This window comes from Tarenaya hassleriana, unplaced genomic scaffold (genome assembly GCF_000463585.1).
Source record: "Tarenaya hassleriana unplaced genomic scaffold, ASM46358v1 Cleome24, whole genome shotgun sequence".
NCBI classification, from domain to species: domain Eukaryota; kingdom Viridiplantae; phylum Streptophyta; class Magnoliopsida; order Brassicales; family Cleomaceae; genus Tarenaya; species Tarenaya hassleriana.
This window is the reverse complement of record NW_010965696.1, coordinates 1,654,084-1,674,460: the sequence shown is the minus strand read 5'-3', so window position 1 is coordinate 1,674,460 and position 20,377 is coordinate 1,654,084. Positions and strand designations below refer to the sequence as shown.

General features: G+C 35.0%; 5 protein-coding genes across 8 annotated transcripts; 4 read left to right on the top strand and 1 right to left on the bottom strand.

Moving 5' to 3' along the window:
- Positions 1–62: 62 nt before the first annotated feature.
- On the bottom strand, positions 63–1,766 carry LOC104815871 (inactive protein RESTRICTED TEV MOVEMENT 1-like). 2 transcript variants are annotated; one of them, XM_010544466.1, is made up of 3 exons: positions 1,696–1,766; positions 1,029–1,263; positions 63–460 (listed from the first exon to the last, which is right to left on the bottom strand). In XM_010544466.1, exons 2-3 carry the CDS (start codon positions 1,251–1,253, stop codon positions 149–151), a joined length of 537 nt encoding a protein of 178 aa, XP_010542768.1. In that variant the 5' UTR covers positions 1,254–1,263; positions 1,696–1,766; the 3' UTR covers positions 63–148. The 2 variants fall into 2 exon arrangements, with proteins under 2 accessions (XP_010542768.1, XP_010542769.1); XM_010544467.1 differs by having other exon boundaries at positions 1,678–1,735.
- Positions 1,767–2,029: 263 nt separating this feature from the next.
- On the top strand, positions 2,030–4,197 carry LOC104815870. The gene is made up of 3 exons (XM_010544464.1): positions 2,030–2,109; positions 2,662–2,782; positions 3,597–4,197. Exons 2-3 carry the CDS (start codon positions 2,686–2,688, stop codon positions 3,815–3,817), a joined length of 318 nt encoding a protein of 105 aa, XP_010542766.1. The 5' UTR covers positions 2,030–2,109; positions 2,662–2,685; the 3' UTR covers positions 3,818–4,197.
- Positions 4,198–4,311: 114 nt separating this feature from the next.
- Positions 4,312–7,127, top strand: LOC104815869 (vesicle transport protein GOT1). Of its 2 annotated transcripts, none has more exons than XM_010544462.2 (7): positions 4,312–4,428; positions 5,204–5,263; positions 5,697–5,788; positions 5,889–5,969; positions 6,401–6,498; positions 6,619–6,713; positions 6,824–7,127. In XM_010544462.2, exons 2-6 carry the CDS (start codon positions 5,236–5,238, stop codon positions 6,710–6,712), a joined length of 393 nt encoding a protein of 130 aa, XP_010542764.1. In that variant the 5' UTR covers positions 4,312–4,428; positions 5,204–5,235; the 3' UTR covers position 6,713; positions 6,824–7,127. The 2 variants fall into 2 exon arrangements, with proteins under 2 accessions (XP_010542764.1, XP_010542763.1); XM_010544461.2 differs by having other exon boundaries at positions 4,316–4,428; positions 6,619–6,694.
- A 4,588-nt stretch (positions 7,128–11,715) lies between these two features.
- LOC104816086 (galactolipase DONGLE, chloroplastic) lies at positions 11,716–13,226 on the top strand. The gene is given in 2 exon segments (XM_010544756.2): positions 11,716–13,162; positions 13,165–13,226. Coding segments are annotated over 2 exon segments (1,509 nt in total).
- Positions 13,227–18,419: 5,193 nt separating this feature from the next.
- LOC104815867 (ras-related protein RABA5d-like) lies at positions 18,420–20,328 on the top strand. 2 transcript variants are annotated; one of them, XM_010544460.2, is made up of 2 exons: positions 18,420–18,852; positions 19,830–20,328. In XM_010544460.2, the coding sequence occupies exons 1-2, from the start codon at positions 18,519–18,521 to the stop codon at positions 20,153–20,155; spliced, it is 660 nt and encodes a 219-aa protein (XP_010542762.1). In that variant the 5' UTR covers positions 18,420–18,518; the 3' UTR covers positions 20,156–20,328. The 2 variants fall into 2 exon arrangements, 1 of the variants encoding a protein (XP_010542762.1); XR_772206.1 differs by lacking the exon at positions 18,420–18,852 and adding an exon at positions 18,860–19,001 and having other exon boundaries at positions 19,830–20,101.
- The last annotated feature ends 49 nt before the right edge of the window (positions 20,329–20,377 follow it).

Sequence of the window (20,377 nt, the reverse complement as noted above, 5' to 3'; positions counted from 1 at the left end):
ACGAATATGCGATCACATACATACGAAAGCATGAATGTTAGTTAATGTAAATCCGGGACACGTGGAAGATATAGAACAATGCTTTCATTTCATTATGATATATAAAAGATGTGTAAATACAGTAAACATGACACGATATGATATGACTTCAGCCCAAAGTAATATCACTTTCCTCCCATGGAGTTTTGGGGAAGAGATAGACGCCGATGGAATGGAGACCTCTGGAGTCATATGACCCATGAAATCCACCGAACTGACGAGGGGATTTGCCAAGTCCGAACGCGAATCCCTTCTGGGAGTAACCTCGTCTGCCACCGTACGGTCCGTACTCGGCCAAGTTGGTCGAGAATTTTATCATCCTCACGTGCGGGTCTTTGAACGATCCGTACTGCTGCACGAGCTCGCTCGAATATTCACCTCCGATCCTCGTCAGATACTCCTCCGGATATTTCAACTCGATCTGTCGACATTTTGTTTTCGAAGTGCGGAATAATGTATCAAAACGAATTTTTTTTTTTTTTTGATAACCGGGTAATCCCAGGCCCAAAGGGCCCAGACTAATCCCGATCCACACGCACAACCGGCACCACACGTGTGGGATGTGAAGCACCCGAAGGTGGCCGGAGGGGAAATCTCCATACCCTGGGTGTTGAACCCACGACCTCTTATTCAGGAAATGAGCTCTCAAACCAACATAACTGGGGGAGATCCCCATGTATCAAAACGAATTGAATGAACGTAGATATATATACACACACTCGAGTTCGAGCCTGGCAAGATATTTATATATCCGAATTTCTCCCTTCAACGCTACAGAATTCGACCGTCCTAGTTATCACTATTGTTAAAATAATAATAAAATATAAAAATATGGAAAAAAATTAAAATATAATATTAGAAAAAATTCCATCGGTAACAACAGTTCGAGTCCAATAAAAACGTTATCAAAAAAGAAATTAAAAAATAGTTATATATTCATATATGTGTTGAAATATATATAGAAAAAAAAATGGAAGAAACACACTTACGGTCTCAAATGTGTCAGCGGTATAACCGGAACCGTATCGATCGGTTAAGAAAGGTTTCCCATCTTTCACGTATTGGAACTGGATGGAGATAATTCCGGTGTCGTTAAAGGACAGAAATATGTAGGATATATCGCCACGGCCGCCATCGTCCCAATTCATTAGCAAGTGGTTGTCTGGATCGTTCGTCCCCGTCGGTCCAATTTTTATCTTCTTTTCCATATCCATACGTTATTTCCTGCGAGCAATGACCGATGATGGAAAACTATATATATATATATATATATATTTGCAAGTTTATATACATTTGAAGCCGACAGCTATGCAGCTAATAATACTTGGCTAGTCCAATGCTTTCTTACAATTTTGATTTGAGCAAAGGTATGAAACATATAGATATCATCATTTTTCCTAGTTGTTTTTTGGGCAATTTAACTGTGGGAAAATACAACACTAGAACAGCAATTAGAGATTATTTTGGTTCAATTTAAAACAAATTAAATAATATAGTATATATCATATCTGAATAATAATTCTATCTAAAACGCGACTATATGTACATATTAAAAAAACAACTAATTAAATTCAAACCAAATATAAATAAAAACTAACATAAATTAAATAATCGAAACACAAAATGATTGATGCTCACCGCTGGCAATTAGCATACCTGATTACAGGGGTTTCTTAATTCTCGAGAAGAAATTGAGATTATTTGGTTTGTTCCGAGGAGGAGTATTTTATAGAATGAACTCGTAATGTAATATTCTTTCTTGATTTTGCTTAACTTCTCATATCCCAATCAATCCCTTCCTTTATTCTCTTGTTTTCTTTGTTCCTTAATTATGCAGTCGACTACATTTATATTGTTTTTTTTTTTTGTCAGAATTTAAGGAGAGCGGGTTGCGACATTTTTTTGTTCCACGTGCGATTTAGAACATGCATAATATCGCCGCGTGTAAAGGCCAACCTATCGGCCCATACCTAATAAAAGCCTTTTATGGGCCCAACAATAAACTGCTCGGCGTCTTGCTTCGCGGGCTCGCAGCCACGGTGAACGTCAGCGTCTTCCGCAACCGCCACTGTGAGCTCTCTCTCTCTCATCCCCCCAAGTGTCAGATTTCACCTGGGTTTTGGTTGAAGTGATTATCTGCAGATTCGTGTCTTAGATTCATACACCCTTTGTACTTGTCGAAATTTTCTCGTGGTTCTAACGTTCTGTTTCATCTTATTTGGATTTAATGTCCTAGCTTTCCCATTCTCGCCACGATTTGAACTACCTACTCGTAATGTTGGTTAAATCCGCTGTTTCGTTTCGAAAGTCGGGATCTTTGACGAACTGTTAAATATTGTTCATCTACATTCATCGAATTGCTTAGGTTCTGAATGACGATGAACTTGTTATCTGCTTGATCGATTTGTCTTTGAAGTTTAAATCTGATAACGGGTTAGGTTTATTAAAGGGTCGCCGCTTACGATGTCTGAGACTGAGTTGACTAGCTAGACCCTACGCTTGCCTCGATTCATCTCCTTTGGTTCTGTCTCTGTTACCGTTTCCCGCTTCTTCTGCCCTCATCTGAACGATCAATGAATTCTCTTTTCTTTTTTCTTTTGTTCCAATGTAATTTCTGTCTAGATTTGATCTTCTGGTGGTATTACCATGGCTGGAGTTTTACAGAAGTTCTTGGTTGCATCTATGTTCATGTGGATTCTTCCTATTGGGGTACTGTATGGATTCAACAATGATTTGTTTCCAGGTAAGGTCAGATTTTGCCTATTTCATGGTGATGATGCCTCTTAATTTTGATTCATGAGATGTTTCACTTCTGGTTACGCATCCGTGGATGTGTTTTTAGCTCAATCATCTGTTGAAAGGAGAGATCTTTGATGTAGAAATCTGGTGTAGTTAATTAAGATAGATTTCGTGGTTCAAGTACCGGTACATCTCGAGATCAATGATATGGTCCTAGTGGCATTTGCCATCTACTAGTGAACATAGGAAGTGTGTGGAGGTGATACTTGCAGAATTTGGAGTCTCTCTCAGTATTGATGGCTTGGAACTAGCAAGGTTGAACTGAACATATATAGTGTTCGATGAACGATGAACGATGACCTTCAGCTGAACCCCCTCCCTGTTGGGAAACAATAGATCAAGCAAATTGAAAAGCATATTCACTTAGTATGACAAATCCTTTGGTGGGTTTTGAGAACGATGTCTGAAAGAATCCTGTGCTCTTACCGATATAGTTTTAGATTCACATTGACCTTGTCTAAATTTCTCATTTTACATTTGCATTCAGGTTGTGAGTGTTTATTGTAGCTCTCCTGAACTAACTGGACTGAGAGATTAGTAGTTCGACAATACGGTTTTAGGAGAGTGATGATCTGGTAGAAGTCAGGGGGCGATATTATGTTAGTGATAATAACCTGCTATGAGCTTTTGCTTGTCTTCAAACTCGCTATTCAAGTCTGTCCAACAAATCCGATCAGAAAGATTAAGCTGAGATCACAGTCTGTCTTTTTTATTCAGGAGACGTCCGTACTGAAACTTACTTAGTCTTGGCATGGCAGGTGTGACGGCATTGTCTCCGCATTCTTTGACACTATTGAGTGGATTTCTGGCAGTGGTATCGGTAAACATAGTCATTGCATTCTACATCTGTGTGGCCATGAAGGAGCCTGCAGATAAGCACAAGCCAGACGCTGCGTTTCTTGCCGAGGCAAAAGATAGCGTTAACAAATTGGCATCAGGAACCACTGGTACCGACCCTTCACTCAAGAAACAAGAATGACAGCTAGACAATTGGTTTTAAAGGTTTGAACCTGCATTTGGGAAGAGAATGGAAAGAAGAGAAGAACTTTGTTATGGTGGGTTGGATCTTGGGCTCTCGATATGTAGATTTTGGTATCTTTGAGTGGGTTGATCTTCTGTGACACTTGAGATTTTGGCTGGTTGAGTACCTGGAGTGACATGTCCACGTTGAACAGAGGACAGAGCTAAGATCTCAAGACAAAGCATAAACATGCACTAGTGTCTATCCTTTTGTTGTAAGCCGCTTCTCCTCAGAACAACATGTGAAGGACTCTGTGATGCATATAAACCCGAATCTATTTCTTTGAATCAGTTTCTTTACTCGGATGAATCTTGAAGGGTTCGCCAATAATTTCAATATATGGATGATCTATTGTTGCAGACATATTACTTAATAAGAGAATGGTTCACTGTAAAATTACAAGATAATAATCAATTCTGCATTCTTATATATATATATGTATAACAATAAAGCAGAACAATTTATATGAAACTCTCTCCAATATAATAGTGGTGGAATCTCTGATCTTTTCGCCTTCTTCGGAATTCGGCTTCTTCGTCCTCTGCTTCTCTTTGCTCTCTGCAATTGCGGTATGCTCTCTTGCTTTCTGCTTCTGAGACTGTGTTGGGATTTTGTTACATCTTTGTGGATTTCGTCTGGATAAACTCGAAATTGCAAATTCCTGGGCTTTTTGGCCGATTCCCGTTTGGAATTCTCTGAGCCCTCTTGGTTTTTTTTGTCGAAATTTGTTGATTAGATGCTGAAAAATAGCGAATCTTCAACTGGGTATATGCTGTTTCATTTTTCTGACGCTCTTGTAGTGATCATGAACCCTAATTAGGGATCAAGTTTCGGGTTTTCGTAATTTCTTCTCTCGTTTGATTAGTTGATCTTAAGCTTATTTTCGCTTCTGTTAAAGAACTTCGTATATGGAAAGCGATGGGAATGAACTATTCTTTTCCAGGGTTAGTTCTTGGGGATTAGATGAAGGGTTTAAAGGTGGATGAACATAATCTAGATGAGATAGCTCTTCTGTCTGTTGGGCCTCGCAATATGAGATCACAGATCGAAATCGAATCATTTTCTCGAACCTTTTTTTGTTTGCCTTCTCGTAATGTTAGGCGTATAGCAGTCACAGCGTCTATTTGGGTTCATCAGTGTTTCCGCATGAACCTTGATTGCTTGAAACAAAATTCCAAAACTCATCTTCCTTCTTTTTGGTTGTCTGAAATTCTTTGGGCATTGGTTCTTTTCTTGAAGCTCCTGCAACATTTTTATATTTTTCGTATATTCTTGTACCCAGCTATCTGATTCTTTTATTGTTTCTTCAAGTTCTCTGCTCACCTCATTGTAACGTTTTTGCAGCCTCTTTCATCTGACGAACAGATCATTCCACGATGGTGTATGAAATAACTGAGCAAAAAAGTAATTCTTTCTCTATAGATAAGCATTTGCTCTATTGAACTTGCAAGGAACTGCAGTTTCATGAATATCTTCGGTATTCCAAGGTTTCAAGATTTTGATTTGTTTCTCGTGTTATGTCCACGTATCGTCGCTGCTACAATTGGAGTTAGTTGTCAGAGTAGTTGAAGCATTTTGCGCATTTTCAGCATAGCTTTTTAGTTCTACTAGTTCTTGTATGATAAATACAACTGAGTTGATCAAGATAAACAATGGGGTAGCTTTATTTATTCAGGCTGTTAACATTCTCCCACAAGGGAATTAAGTTACAAATATAAAGCTGAAGATTGAAAGCTTGAACTGTATTATCCTTGTGTTTCTTCGTAGAAATGTTCTCTCCGCTGACCGTCCACTTACTTTTTCCTTTGGTTTATGGCATTCATTTCTAATTCTGCAGAAGTTGGTTTGGGCCTCATCGGTTTTGGTATCGCCTTCTCATTTCTGGGTGTCATCTTGTATTTCGACAGAGGTTTGCTTGCTCTGGGAAATGTGAGTGAGAATTTCTTTTGGTATATATACATATACCTGTAGATGATACTTACCTCTACAGAAGAATTTTACATTCTGATTTGTGCTACTTTGCCTTCAGTTGTTTTGGTTAACAGGTGTTGGACTTTTGCTTGGTTGGCAGTCAACTTGGAGGCTTTTTACCAACGTAAATAACTTGAGGGTATGCGATAATCTGTTGCTAAACACCATTTGAGCTTTTGCATCATATAACTGTTTCAGAATGAATTGCGGACTGACAATACATAAAAACAGTACCTTTTGGCCAGTTTGGCATGTAAGAAAAACCCAGGAGCACATAGTACATGACATTTTATATGAGCTTAACATTATAGTAAAATGGATCTTCAACAAACAGGAAAGGTTACCTTGGAAGTTATTTAAGAAACCTCTTATCAATACCTCTTGGACAGCTTGTGACCATCATCTTAGATTTTCAGCACCTTACTCTCTGACCCATGACCAATCTCTCCCTGTTTTTACCTTGGAAGCTGCTAAATTCAGATCCATTCTACACACACCTATCTCTTTGAGATGGATGTAGGTCTGATTGATTTTGGCAAAGGATATATGAATTTTGTTTGTGTTTTTCAGGGTACTGTCTGTTTCCTTCTTGGGATCTTTCTCATATTTGTTCGCTGGCCTATCATCGGTATTATCTTGGAGATATATGGTTGCATTGTCCTGTTCGGGTGAGTTTTTTCCTTCTTCTAGTCTCCTTTCAGCATAACATTAAAAAGGGTATTTAACAACTTAATAAATCCATTCGGCTGTGGGTTATCCTCAATAACTTTGTTTGCTCACGAGTGCAGTGGGTTTTGGTCGTCTGTAAGGATATTTCTTTCCCAGATTCCTTTTGTTGGATGGATCATTCAGTACCCTCTCATGGCAAGTAACCCTGAATAGTGTACTGCCTTGTAATTTGTATTCGTTTTTTCGATGATTTCATCTGACATTAACATCGAAAAGGCTCTATGCCTTGTATGCTTACATGTGTTTGTTACGATCTGATCTCAGGTTCTTGATCATCTTATACGAGGTTCCCGTTGAAAAAAAAAAGAGGAAGCAAGCACCATTCCGAGGTTCATCACTGTACCGAAATCTCTCCGAAGTTTTTGACTCTCCAGAGATGGATCCAGATCTGGGTAGAGGAATGAAGATCGGGTTTCTTTTGTTCTTGTAGAACTAACTGGTCAGAGACTGTTCGTTGTTAGCTTCTGTCTGTAAAGGACAGATCTTGTTTCAGATGTTTTTTTTTTTTTTTTTTGAATCTTGAGATGCGAAATTTGTATACGTTTGTTTGTCAACGGTTTCATGTCAACTAAAATCTCAATCTCAATGCCGAGGAGGAGGAGGGCGTACGATAATGGTCTCTGGACCCTTCTTTCCTCTACGTCGTCTGTGTCTTCACTTGGGGGTGAAAGCGAAACCCAACTCATGTCTACTGTCCGTGCATGCATATATATATATATATATATATATACACACACACACACTATACTATACGTGAGGCCAAAACAATGGGAAGATATATCAGTTGACTTCAGGTCGGTATGGTAAAAAAAAAGTACGTTCCTCTGTCACAGTAAATCCACCTCATTGACTCGTTCAAGATTCTTAGATTAGTGAAGCTTATCTATTTAGTGACATAACTATTTAGTCTTCCACTAATTATATTTAATTTCATGATGATTTCTCACCACTGTCTTTACTACAAACAAACAATAATAATAATAATAAATATTTTGAAAACCAAAGTGATGGTGATGACATGGTACTTACTCGGTTAGATGCTCTATTTTGGTCGTATGCGACGCGTGGATATAAGACTAGCTAGCCCCGTTCATGAATGCAATGACCACTTCCAACATCGAATTTATTTCAATAATTTCTAACCCAATCTCTTAAATATCTCAATTGTGATTGAATTATTAGCTTAACGTCGACGATTTTATATGACTAGAAATCGTCATTGCGATTATGGACGACATTCTTATATGTTGTGATATATGTCGTTTAAAGGTCACTTCAAGTAAGGCATTCAATAGGGTGCGTTTTTTTTGGTTAAGGTACAAATGTTTGATTCTAAATCATAAAGTAATTAATAACTAAACTAAGCAATTTTCGAGAAAAATTAAATATTTTGGTTAATAATAAAATGCAATGACACTATACCTTTAGTTCCCACCAACTGCATGTACTCAATCCTCATCTAAAGATTCTTCCACCCTTTCCCCACTAACTCTCTCCCGCACGTACATATACGTGTGTATATATATATATATATATTAACGTCTTAATATTATAGAAAATGAAATATTAATAATAAAGAGATTTGCTCAATTGAATTTCGATAAATTTCTATTGAAAGATCACTCAATGGAATGAAAGAGAGGTAAATATAATTAACCACTCGTTGAAATGCTTAATTTAATCTCTCACTATATCTTAAGACTGCACTATCATTTATATAATTAGGGTTTACATCAATGTATAATAATACTCTAAAAGCGTACTTAATCTCATATATGCACATAGATGTAATTAATACTAGACATTCGAATTTAGTTATTTGTCAACTCTTAAATTTAAATTTAGAATTTAGGCTAGATTCGTTTTGAAAAAAGCTCAAGAAAGATTTTTTGTTGGACACTTCAGAAAATCTAAACCCGAGGAAGGAAAAAAAAAGACAAGAGTTTGGAGATCCAAGGATGTAGGAAAGTCAAATAACGTACAACCGATGTGCTTTTTTCCAGTGCTGACGTGCCAAAAGTCAAAACATATCATCGCCGCGTAAACTCATAATATGATATATATATATATATATATATATATATAGTCTGCTTTTTCATTTTTATTTCATATTTTTCTTTGCAATAGTTTGCGGAAAACACCGTACAAGTTGAAAACAAAATAAATGTCTGCCTTTTTCACCATTCTCTCCTCCATGTTTTTTTTCCCATTTTTGTATCCATTTTTCTCGAGAAAATATCTGCATTTTTCTTGGTTCGGATTCGGATAGAGAAAAACTACTTGATTCGAAACAAATAATATATAAATATAACTAATTTCAATCTGATTTAAAAATCCATTCATCATTAATCAAATTAATAGAACTCAAAATGAATATCAAAATAATTTTTTTAATAAAAATTAAACACGAAAGGATTACCAATCAAGTCTAAAAGTTATATAAAAGCTAAATAGGTATAATTTTTATAAAACGAAAATCCATATTTGAAAATAATATATAGTGTGTAACCCAAACCCGAAATCCGAAATGTACAACCTTTAATTTAACACAAGCAGCTTTTCAAAGGGTTCAATCACGCGGCAGTCACGAATTTCTTCATATATAAACACACGCTTTTCTCATGATTTTCAAATTTTCAAACATCATGTAACCGTAGAAATCGAATCATCGAAGACAAAATGTCTCATTAATATATGTATTAATAGCACTAATTTATCAGCTTAGATTGATAATCGTTATAATATTTTGGACGGGGGATCAAAGGCTCTAGTATTTTGAAATTATTGTATGCTGTGATTTTTTTTTAAAAAAAAATGGGATACTTAACCAATACATATATACCTATATATATATATATATGAGGTTTTTATAATTCTTATTATATCGATAGTAATGCATTTGGAGGCCGAAGGAAAATCAATTTGATTAAAGATAAAAACTTTTCTTTAAAATTTTTCAATAGTCTATTACTTTTAAGTAAGATTTAATTTGAGTTCCTTAGAAATCGATTAATTCAATCATATATAATATATGTGTGTATACGTATTTAATTTAATTAATATATGTATTAATATGCACAATTTCTAACATTGGATGCTTGCTTTTGACTTGAAATGTCTTTAAAATTATATGTTTCCTCGTTTTGACTTCAATATATTTTTTTTCTAGCCTTGATGTACTACTACTGGCTCGTGACTAAAGTTCTTCATCTTTATTTATATTTGTTAGTTAATTGTAACATAATGCCACAGGATATTTGATCTGAACGGAAATCATAATATAAGGCAGAAGAAGGTCATGCATACCAAATAAAATACTCTTTTTTTTCTCCCTAATTATAATAATCATATTGTACAGTTTTTTTAATTTATTATATATTTTCAATGTTTATGTGTTGGTTATACTAATCCATAATTTTCAACTTTGAAGTTTATATTCTTCTCTCTGTTATAAATTTGAAAATATTCGGTAACTATACTAAGAAAATGTAGTGATCACATTTAAAGAAGATTCTAGGCATAGAGAGATAACGTTGCAAATGCTATTGAATATAATAAATAAGGAATATTTTTTTTTGGTGTAATAAATAAGGAATAGTTCACGTGTCTAACCGGAGAATATACATATATTTTTGATAAAGTATACATATGTTTTTGATAAAGTGTACACATGTTGAGTATAACATATTTAATCATGTATAAAGTAACATAACGCGTCTTATGATACGTTTTATTTTATTTTAAAATTTGCTTCCTTGAAAAATATTTTATAAAATGAACAGGTTGCCAAAATTGGAAAGTAGGGACGAAACTTTTTTTATGCAGGCAAGTCAGAATATTTACTATATATATGATACACATGCGCACATATAAATGTATGTGTGTATATATATATATATATGCTATTATGCATGCAAATTTTTTAATATAATATATATATATATATGAAGACAATTACGCGCAGAGCCATGCATTTTTCTAAAAAAAATTTATGTAAAATTTGCAATGAGTTGAAATTAAACCGAAGCATTAATCGGATCACAGACACTATAATATCCTAACAAAAAAAATGAATTTGATCAATTGGATATGAACTTAATGGAGATGGAGATTAATATATGTTTAGTGAGAAAGAAGAAATATCTTTTTTATTGGATAGTTAATACAGCTTAATATAAAAATTAACTGTGAGTATAATATATCAAAAACCGTGTTTAGGAAATATGCCTAAGGCGCTCCCTTAATCCAATAAATTATGATACGAGTGGTCAAAAGGAAAATCGGATGGTTAATGGAACCGGGATGAGGTTATTGAGTCAACCCAGTTAGAAATATATATACATATATTAAATTATATGCAGTCATTTAACTTTTTTACCAAACGTACGATTATGTGTATTGATTATTTGGAAGGATCTTTTACGATTCTTGGGATCACACTAAGCTACTAATCATTGTTATTTAATGATTTTCTTTAAGAGAGAAATGGCAATAGCTGAGGAAATTACTTATAAATTTAGATAATCTATATCATATATTAATATTATGCATGAAACATAAGTGATGCACCACATATCACTATATATATACATCCACTAAATAGTCTTAGGATCGAAAGCACCTAATATATATTACTATTATACAAAATATTCCACGCTGGATTTTATGCCGTTAAAGGTACAAAAGTCTATAAGAACAAGGATTTGACATAAGAGATATTATAGCCACAGTTTTTCATATTACTACTACACAAAAATATTCCACGCTGGATTTTATGTTTCATTTTGTAAAACAATAACAATAAATTATGTCTCTGTCTCTCTAACAGTGTCTCAAGCACATCAACGAAAAAGGAAAGGAAAATTGCGGCCACGATTTTTAGATTGCAATATGCCCCAGAAACCGACCACTTAAAATATTCAAATAAATTGTAACGACACTTACTTTTTGAATATTATATTGTTGGTCAAAGCCTCGCCAAACATATGGTGCTTTTATGGTCCTTCACTCGTCACTCCTGAAGACTCGCGATTCCTTATAAATATGTCTCACATGTCTCTCTTCACATTGAGGATGCGTGTCACTACTTGTGTAACACATCTCTCTCTCTCTCTCTCTCTCTCTCTCTCTCTCTCTCTCTCTCTCTCTCTCCTTCGATGGCGACCAAAGCCTTGATCCAAAACCCTAATGTGAAACATGTTTCATTTCCTGGAGACAAAGCTCCAAGACAGAGAAGCCTTCTTAAGCATGTCTCTCTTCCAATGGACAGCAACTCCTTTCTCCCCTCTAAGAGGCTCGTATTCGCCTCTTCTTCTTCAGTTATGGCACCGCCTATTTCTTCTTCTTCAGTTATGGCACCGCCTATTTCTTCTTCTTCTTCTTCTTCTTCTTCCCTTGCTATTACTACTATTACTACTACTGCTCCTACTTCGACGCGTGTCTCTCACGCGCCGTCGAGTTCCGACAGAACAGCTGCTGCTGCAACGATGCAGTTGTCCGAGGTTTGGAAAGAGATCCAAGGATCTAATAACTGGGAGAATCTCATCAACCCTTTACACCCTCTTCTCCGACAAGAGATCACACGCTATGGGAACTTGGTCTCCGCTTGTTACAGAGCGTTCGATCTCGATCAGAACTCAAAACGTTACTTGAACTGCAAGTACGGAAAGAAAACGATGCTTAGAGAGGTCGGGGTCGAGAATTCCGACAATTACCAAGTCACCAAGTACATCTACGCCACTCCTGACATCAACTTAAGCATGATCAACCCGATCCATAACGAGCCAAATCGTGCACGTTGGGTCGGATATGTCGCGGTCTCGTCCGACGAGTCGGTGAAACGGTTGGGGAGAAGAGACATAGTGGTGACGTTTCGGGGTACGGTGACAAACCCCGAGTGGTTAGCCAATTTCATGAGCTCGTTAACTCCGGCCAGGCTCGATCCTCATAATCCTCGCCCCGACGTAAAAGTCGAATCCGGGTTCTTGAGTTTGTACACATCCGACGAGAGCCAAAGCAGATTCGGCCTAGAGAGTTGTCGTCAACAGCTTCTCTCCGAGATTTCGAGGCTTATGAACACGTACAAAGGCGAGAAAATGAGCATAACGCTTTCCGGACACAGCATGGGAAGTTCTTTAGCTCATCTTCTTGCCTACGACATATCTGAGCTCGGTTTGAACCGGGGAAAATCACCTAGGGGAGGTGAAAACGTTACCCCGGTGACAGTCTTCTCCTTCGCTGGCCCGAGAGTCGGTAACGTGGGGTTCAAGGAAAGGTGTGAAGAGCTTGGAGTTAGGGTTTTGAGGATCGCTAATGTCAACGATCCGATCACGAAACTTCCGGGGGTCGTTTTCAACGAGAATTTCGGTTTGTTGGGTGGGAGGTACGAGCTTCCATGGAGCTGTTCATGTTACGCTCACGTCGGGATCGAACTCGCCCTCGATTTCTTCGACGTTCAAAACCCTTCATGCGTTCATGATTTGGAGACTTACATCAATCTCCTAAATCGTCCGAGGAGCTCGAAATCTCTGCCGGCCGGTGACAATTTCGCAGTGGAGTTTTTGAACAGAACTGGTCAGATGATGTTTTCCAAGAGACAACTGTCGACAGCGTCGTGAACCTCCTTGGTTCGGTTTCGAATCAAATGATATACTACAATCTTTTGTAGGAGTTGTAGATTCAAGCACATAACCTTTAGGGTTTATACCAAAAAAAAAAAACCTTTAGGGTGTGTTTTTTTTTTTTTTTGAAGATAGGGTCGTTATATATGAGCCTATTTTTTTTCTTAATTTACATATCGATGATATATCCCAATATATATGTATATATTCGAGATAACCTTTTTTCCCCATCCAAATTAACAAGTTATATACCAAGGTTTATAGAAGCATCAAAACTAATTAAGCCAAAATTATTATTCTTTGCTTGGTTGATGAAAGATTAATTATATTATGACGAATCTAAATAATTAAAGATTTTTTTTCATAAAATACAAATTAAGGGTGAATTTTCCTACACGCTTCTTTAATTATAACTTTTCTTTTTGTAACGGGTTATAGTCGAAACGAAAAATTTACATTTTTCAAATAGATAGAATTTGTGTCTTAGCGTGAGAAGTGTGATTAAAATTTTATATTGTCCAAGTCTATATTTTTCTGTATATGGTTAAACCTATTGTATTAAATTAAAGTAAACCATATGTTATTTTTTGAATGGTTACAAATATTATGACCCCGCAAGAAGAATAATTTCAAGCAATAATTAATATTTTGGACTAAGTATTTTCTTTTCCTTATTAATTAATTGAGTAATCTGTTCTTTCCTGTTCAATTTCTGTTGTTTGTATACACAGTCCTTGGAATTTGACAAAACGCAATCATTCGTGTTGAAATTTATCTTCTAATTAATTATCATTAATAACGCGCAGGTCCCTTAATGTTCTTCAACGCGCGACATATAGGTCAAAGGTTGACCCACATTAATTGTTTTTTTCTTTAACATAAGATGTTTGTGCTTTGTGTATTTTTCAATAGCAATTCGATTAAAAACATTATATATATATATATATATATATATATTACTAATGTTTCTAATATCACAAATGTTGTCACTGTTTCTGTCGCTACTATATATATATATACATATACGTATATGTATATGTATATGTATGAATTCACAAGATTAAAAAATATTAATATATTTGGTGCGTCAAACTCGAAACTTGGAAGAACAAAAGAGAAGACGAGTGAAGACTGGGACTCTCACATGTGTTTACATACATACATACATACACGTATACGAAACGTATTCAACAAATATATTAAAGTACGACTACGTATCATTTTCAAGTATTACTACGTTTCCATTGGTTGTAAATACGTAATTAGATTTTTTTTTGTGGTAAAATATGTAATTAGAATTGTATATATGCGACTAACAGTTCTCCTTTTTCTTATATTTTTGACGTAAACACAGTTATTTTATATTAGTTCAAAACACTACAGTTCGTCGCCGGATCTAGATTAGTAGCACATGGTGCTAATTCAATTAAAATTATTTTAAACTATTAAAATTAATTCATATAAAAATTTTAAAAATTGGTATCTACTTTATATATAAAAAAAAAATCAATTTTTTTTCTATTTTATCGTATTAATAGCAAGCTAGATCAAATCAATTGTACTAATAATAAGTATTGTCTGGACTGTCCAGCGTATCACATATTTATGAGTTTGATAATATTAAGATGTATTATCTCAGAGATTTATATTGTTAAAAAGTATATAATTAATTTATCTAAGTAGTGTGAGTGAGAAACTACTTAGATAAAATATTGATAAGCTAAAACAATATCAACATCATATTTTTTTTAATAATTTCAAAGTGAAATAACAATTAAAATTATATATCATATACCAAATGCTAAATCTTTACGATCTTGAGAGCAAATACTAATCAAACAATCAAAATTATTTTATCTGTAAATATAAAATTAGAGCAAAAAATGAAACTGATTCTCAAGTTCTATAAAGTGTGAGAATACATATCTATATATTTCATGTTTTTGCATGTTAATTAATTGGATAATTTGCAGTTTAAAAATCTTTATATATCATTTTAAAAATTTGAAGAGCAACAAAAGTCGATATTCAGTAAATCCATCCAGATGCACAGAAATAAACGGTTAAATTGTGGTTGTGCTATATGAAAATGACCTTATATAAAAATCCATGGGAACATGAAAAAAATAATAATATGCATTTGAATTTTTATTTTCCATTTTTAAAAATCAGTAATTGAAAAGTAAAACGTCGAAAATCTCGCGTGTTTTGTCCGATTCCAAAGTGACGTGACCGCTGACGTGTATATGGTGTATCAAAGGTGTTCCGTTTCTGACTAATACTATTTAGTTAACGATTTAATTAAATACATCTAATCTTTTAATTCACGCACGTGCATTTCTCCGCCCAGATATATTAATGTTTTCTATTTGATAAAAATTGGATATATATGGTTAAAAATTGCATTTCTCCGCCCACATCTCTTATCATGATTTCAAGTAATTTAAACAAATGTTAATTGCAGTAAAATATTATATAAAATATATATTCAAAAAATTAATCCAATATATCTATGTATATATATTATTCGGCTGGATAGTTTACAATAAAAAGTTAATCGGATTCAAATTATTTAGGCACTTCTATCATAAAAAAATATTTGCTTATTGTATTCCAAAACATACATATAATCCTCTTATTTTTAAAAATATAATCTTTATTTTATTTTATTTTAAAAAATATTATTCTAGGGGGGGGAATGTAAATTAAATGAATTGATAAGTAGTGAATTGATGCTGATCCAATTTTTTTTTATAAACTGATTTATAATTTTTTTCAATCCACATAAAAAAAAGGACTCACGGATTGTCCTGCGACCGCATATTTTCTTAAGGGTTTCTAAGGAAAAAAAATGGAAAGTCAGTGAACACAAAGATGGCGATTAAGCCAGTGAAACATCAAACACAGACGTACGTACGTACGGATGTACATACGTACGGATATACGTACGTACGTATGTATGTACACCGGAGGAAGTTTTCATGCCGTGGTTGGACCAAACGCTCGTGCGTTTATCACATTGCATGCAAGGCCGTACAATTTTCCTTGTTACGCATCTAAACTACGACCAAATTTATTTGAAACGACGAAAAATACGATTCATTAGCCAAATTCGATGGAACAATAATTAGTTTCCTCTTTTCTTTCTTCTTTGAATTTCTGAAATTTTTTTGTTGAAAATATGGTGACAGAGATTGGTAAGTACGTATTCATGAGGCATGGCTGGCCGGCACGACTCAACCAAACTCAAACGTAATGTTTGCGTTTCAAACGCAAAACGCAGCGGTTACATTTGCATGTTTGGTCCAATATCATATTATTGTTCTAATATGAAATCTTAAATGAAATTGGAGAAAAATGATGTTGTAAATGTTTACACACGTTGAATGCGAAACCCTTCTTTGTATATTCATCTTTGGAAGTAAGAGTTAACAAAATCAGAGAGGCCCCACAATTTAGTGGGGTCCATATATATTTAAAAATAACTTTTGAATACTAATTTATAATTATATATATTAATACAATATTTAATAACTAATTCAAATTATATTTTAAACACAGTTTCATAATTATTGTCATTAATAATCACAAAATTTTACTTTGTTATCTTTGTTTGTTTGGTTCAGATGAAATGGTGTCCTGCCCTTAATTAATATAAATGATAATTTTTTTTATAAATTTAAAATGAATCCACATAACATAATTGTATATATACTCATTCAATCCCAAAGTTATTATATAAAATCATTTTTATATCTTACCATTTATTTACACTTTTTTATTTTACACAAATCATAAATTTTAAATCTTAAACTATTAAAATAATATCTATATAATTAATAATAAAATTATATTTAAATATTTTAAAATTTCCATTTTTATATTTTATAATAAAAATAAAAAAATATTTTGTATGACCCCGAAAATATTTCAGACGGTTATGGAGAAAGACACGTGTGGGTCACCATCAGATGGGAATGCAACATGTTGGGGAGGGCCCCGATCGTGACATGAGGGGCCATGAAATTTATGGATGTCTGAAATTTGACCCTTTCAATGTCTTTTTATCCCTAAAAGCCTAAGCAAAGGCTGGAGTTTTGGACCGACATTTTTATGATTATTTTTTTTTCTACATGAAAAAAGAGGTTAGAATTTGTATTGGATAATGGTCTTTAAACCATGGATAAGTCTCTCTTTCCAAATATGTTATAAATTCATGTATATAGTTTATCGTTTATTATTTTAGTTAAAATTATTTAACACAAATTTTAAGATTCATACTCAAAATTAGATTGTTCGGCCTTTAAAAAAGAAAATAAAACTTCTTTCCAACTCAGGTTCGAATCCTCACTTAGAGAGAAACATTTATATGGATTTCTCCGATCCTTTGAAAAATATTATTGGACTAAAAAACCGATGAACTTATAGATTTATCAGGAAAAAAGTTTTAAGATTCATGGGTATTCCACTATTCAAATTTATAATATTGTTAAAAAAATACTAACAGAAGTTACTCATAATGGGGCCAATTCCGATTTTTTTTTCTGCTGAGTAATTTTGCATATTTTAAACGAGAGTTTCTAACGTTACATTTAAAAAATGTTTATTAAATTATTTCTGTTTTTAAAAAATATTGTCAATATTATAATATTCATAGATTCATTTTTTAAAATATTTGTAGAGTTCGAAATGTCATGATACGTAACTCTACTTATACACATGATAATTGTGGTCGGTTATAAATAATATATTTTAGATATGAAAACAAAGATATTAGATGGAAACTCGTGGACCAGATGTGACCTCGTAATCACAAAACCGAAAGTTCTTTCTACGTCATGACCCACCGCACCGCCATGCCCAATGCCCATTCCAAAACATTCATAAATAAAAAGTTGCAGTTATGTAAAAATGGTGATTTCTAAAATAATTAAATTTCTTTTATTGCAATAACGGCCTTGTCTTTGGTGTTTTTACATATTGTATTTTGTTAGAATCAATTATTACAAACAACACCACACTTTCAATTTTTTTATTATTTAAAATTATGGTTTGGGAGCTGTGCTCCACATGTAAAAAAAAAATAATATTCATTGAATTTAATTTAACCAATGAGAAAAAAGTATTAAAAATTCCTAGAAAATTAACCGACAAGATCTTTTATATCCACCGATTTTGTCTGCACATTATTAAAAATTACGAGAAAATTATATAAACGGTAATTGAAAAAAAAAAACTGGTGTGATAATGACACCACTCCAGGCGCAGTCTCCTTTTGCCAGCTTCCTCCGTTTCTCTCTCTAGAAACCAGAGGACGGAGAGAGATTGAATAGGGGACGATGTCGTCGGAGGACGAAGGAGGAGAAGAGTACCTCTTTAAGATAGTGATAATCGGCGATTCGGCGGTGGGGAAGTCGAACCTGCTCTCTCGGTACGCGCGAAACGAGTTCAACGCCCACTCGAAGGCGACGATCGGCGTCGAGTTCCAGACTCAGAGCATGGAGATCGAAGGCAAGGAGGTCAAGGCTCAGATTTGGGACACCGCCGGTCAGGAGCGGTTCCGCGCCGTCACCTCCGCCTACTACCGCGGAGCCGTTGGAGCGCTCGTCGTCTACGACGTCAGCCGCCGCACCACCTTCGAGAGCGTCGGTCGCTGGCTCGATGAGCTCAATAGGCTCAGATTGGGGATACGGCGGGTCAGGAGCGATTCCGAGCCGTCACCTCCGCCTACTATCGCGGCGCTGTCGGAGCCCTCCTCGTCTACGACATCACCCGCCGCACCACCTTCGAGAGCGTCGGTCGCTGGCTCGATGAGCTCAATAGTGAGTACTCTTCCGCTTCCTTGAATCGTAGTCTCCAGGTTCTGTTTGTCGTTGATTTTTTGGTTTGATTTGTGGAGGTTGTTTTGTGCATCTTTCTGATCGGATTTGGTTGATCGATTAGAACAAGTTCCTGCTCATTTTGATGATACTTTAGTAGGGATTTGGTTAGGTCGCAGAGATGACTAAAGATTGGTCTCTTGGTAGATTTCTGGATTTGATAGGTCCGGCGGTATGAATGGTTAGATCTGAAGGTCTGGTGATGATTTTTGTCAAATTGGGTCGAAATTGAATTCGACAAAGATGCTCTAAGAAACTGCCGACTCGAGGTCCAAGGATCTCATTGATCCTAAAAATAGAAACTTTTTGGTATATATGTATATTCCGCCTCATGATTCTTGCCATGAAGGTCAGGGTCTCCTATTGTTAATCGTTCTCCCTTGTACGGAAAACTTGTTCATTTTGTTCGAACTTTTTCATCATTTTTTCTTCTTAACTCGCCTACCCAGAGAGATGTTTTTCCCCAAGTTTGAGCCCTAGGTTGCTAAAGTTGGTCATCTTCGATCAACAACTAGCTGCATTTGTTTAACCAAAAAAAAAAAACTAGCTGCATTTGTTCTTTTGATTTGATGTAGAAAGCTCGGTCCATCCGTTTTATGGTTAGCATAGAAAGCTGTTTATACCATTAGTCTTGCAGGTATCAGACTTTGATGCGTAGGATTATGAATAGTTATAACTGGAATGTTTTCGAAACATGATAGCACTTTCTTCATTTAATCCCATTTGAGGTTTCGAAGCATATGTATATGTATGTGTATATATATGTTCCAGCTCATTCGGATACAACGGTGGCGAGGATGCTGGTAGGGAACAAATGCGACCTAGAAAACATAAGAGCGGTGAGCATGGAGGAAGGCAAGGCGTTAGCAGAGGCCGAGGGACTATTCTTCATGGAGACGTCGGCTTTGGATTCAACAAACGTAAAAAGAGCTTTCGAGATGGTGATCCGAGATATATACAGCAATGTGGGCAGGAAGCAACTCAATTCCGACACTTACAAAGCCGAACTGACCGTTAATCGGGTAAGCCTCGTTAAGAACAACGACAACCTCGTTTCCAAACAAGGGTTCGGTTCTTCTTGCTGTTCTTCCCTTTGATTCTCTTCTTCTTCTTCCTTTTTTTGTTTTTTCCCCTTCTTATTTATCATCTCCATTATTCACAAGTTTTTGCTTTTGTTTGTTAGCTCGTAGAAAAGCCAAATTTCAGTTGGTTTTACTATGCTTTGTATTCATTCTTACATTGGATCAATGCAACGTAGTTTTGTCTTTCCTTAGTTTATTTACTATCGAAGCTAGAGTATTTCTGTCTGGGGATTGATG

Coding starts and splice junctions, on each gene's coding strand:
- LOC104815871 (XM_010544466.1), bottom strand. CDS start 1,253: ATGGATATGGAAAAGAAGATAAAAATTGGACCGACGGGGACGAACGAT. Junction 461..1,028: donor CCGCTGACACATTTGAGACC/GTAAGTGTGTTT, acceptor AAATGTCGACAG/ATCGAGTTGAAATATCCGGA.
- LOC104815870 (XM_010544464.1), top strand. CDS start 2,686: ATGGCTGGAGTTTTACAGAAGTTCTTGGTTGCATCTATGTTCATGTGG. Junction 2,783..3,596: donor CAACAATGATTTGTTTCCAG/GTAAGGTCAGAT, acceptor TTGGCATGGCAG/GTGTGACGGCATTGTCTCCG.
- LOC104815869 (XM_010544461.2), top strand. CDS start 5,236: ATGGTGTATGAAATAACTGAGCAAAAAA. Junction 5,970..6,400: donor CCAACGTAAATAACTTGAGG/GTATGCGATAAT, acceptor TGTGTTTTTCAG/GGTACTGTCTGTTTCCTTCT. Junction 6,499..6,618: donor GGTTGCATTGTCCTGTTCGG/GTGAGTTTTTTC, acceptor TCACGAGTGCAG/TGGGTTTTGGTCGTCTGTAA.
- LOC104815867 (XM_010544460.2), top strand. CDS start 18,519: ATGTCGTCGGAGGACGAAGGAGGAGAAGAGTACCTCTTTAAGATAGTG. Junction 18,853..19,829: donor CTGGCTCGATGAGCTCAATA/GGCTCAGATTGG, acceptor TATATGTTCCAG/CTCATTCGGATACAACGGTG.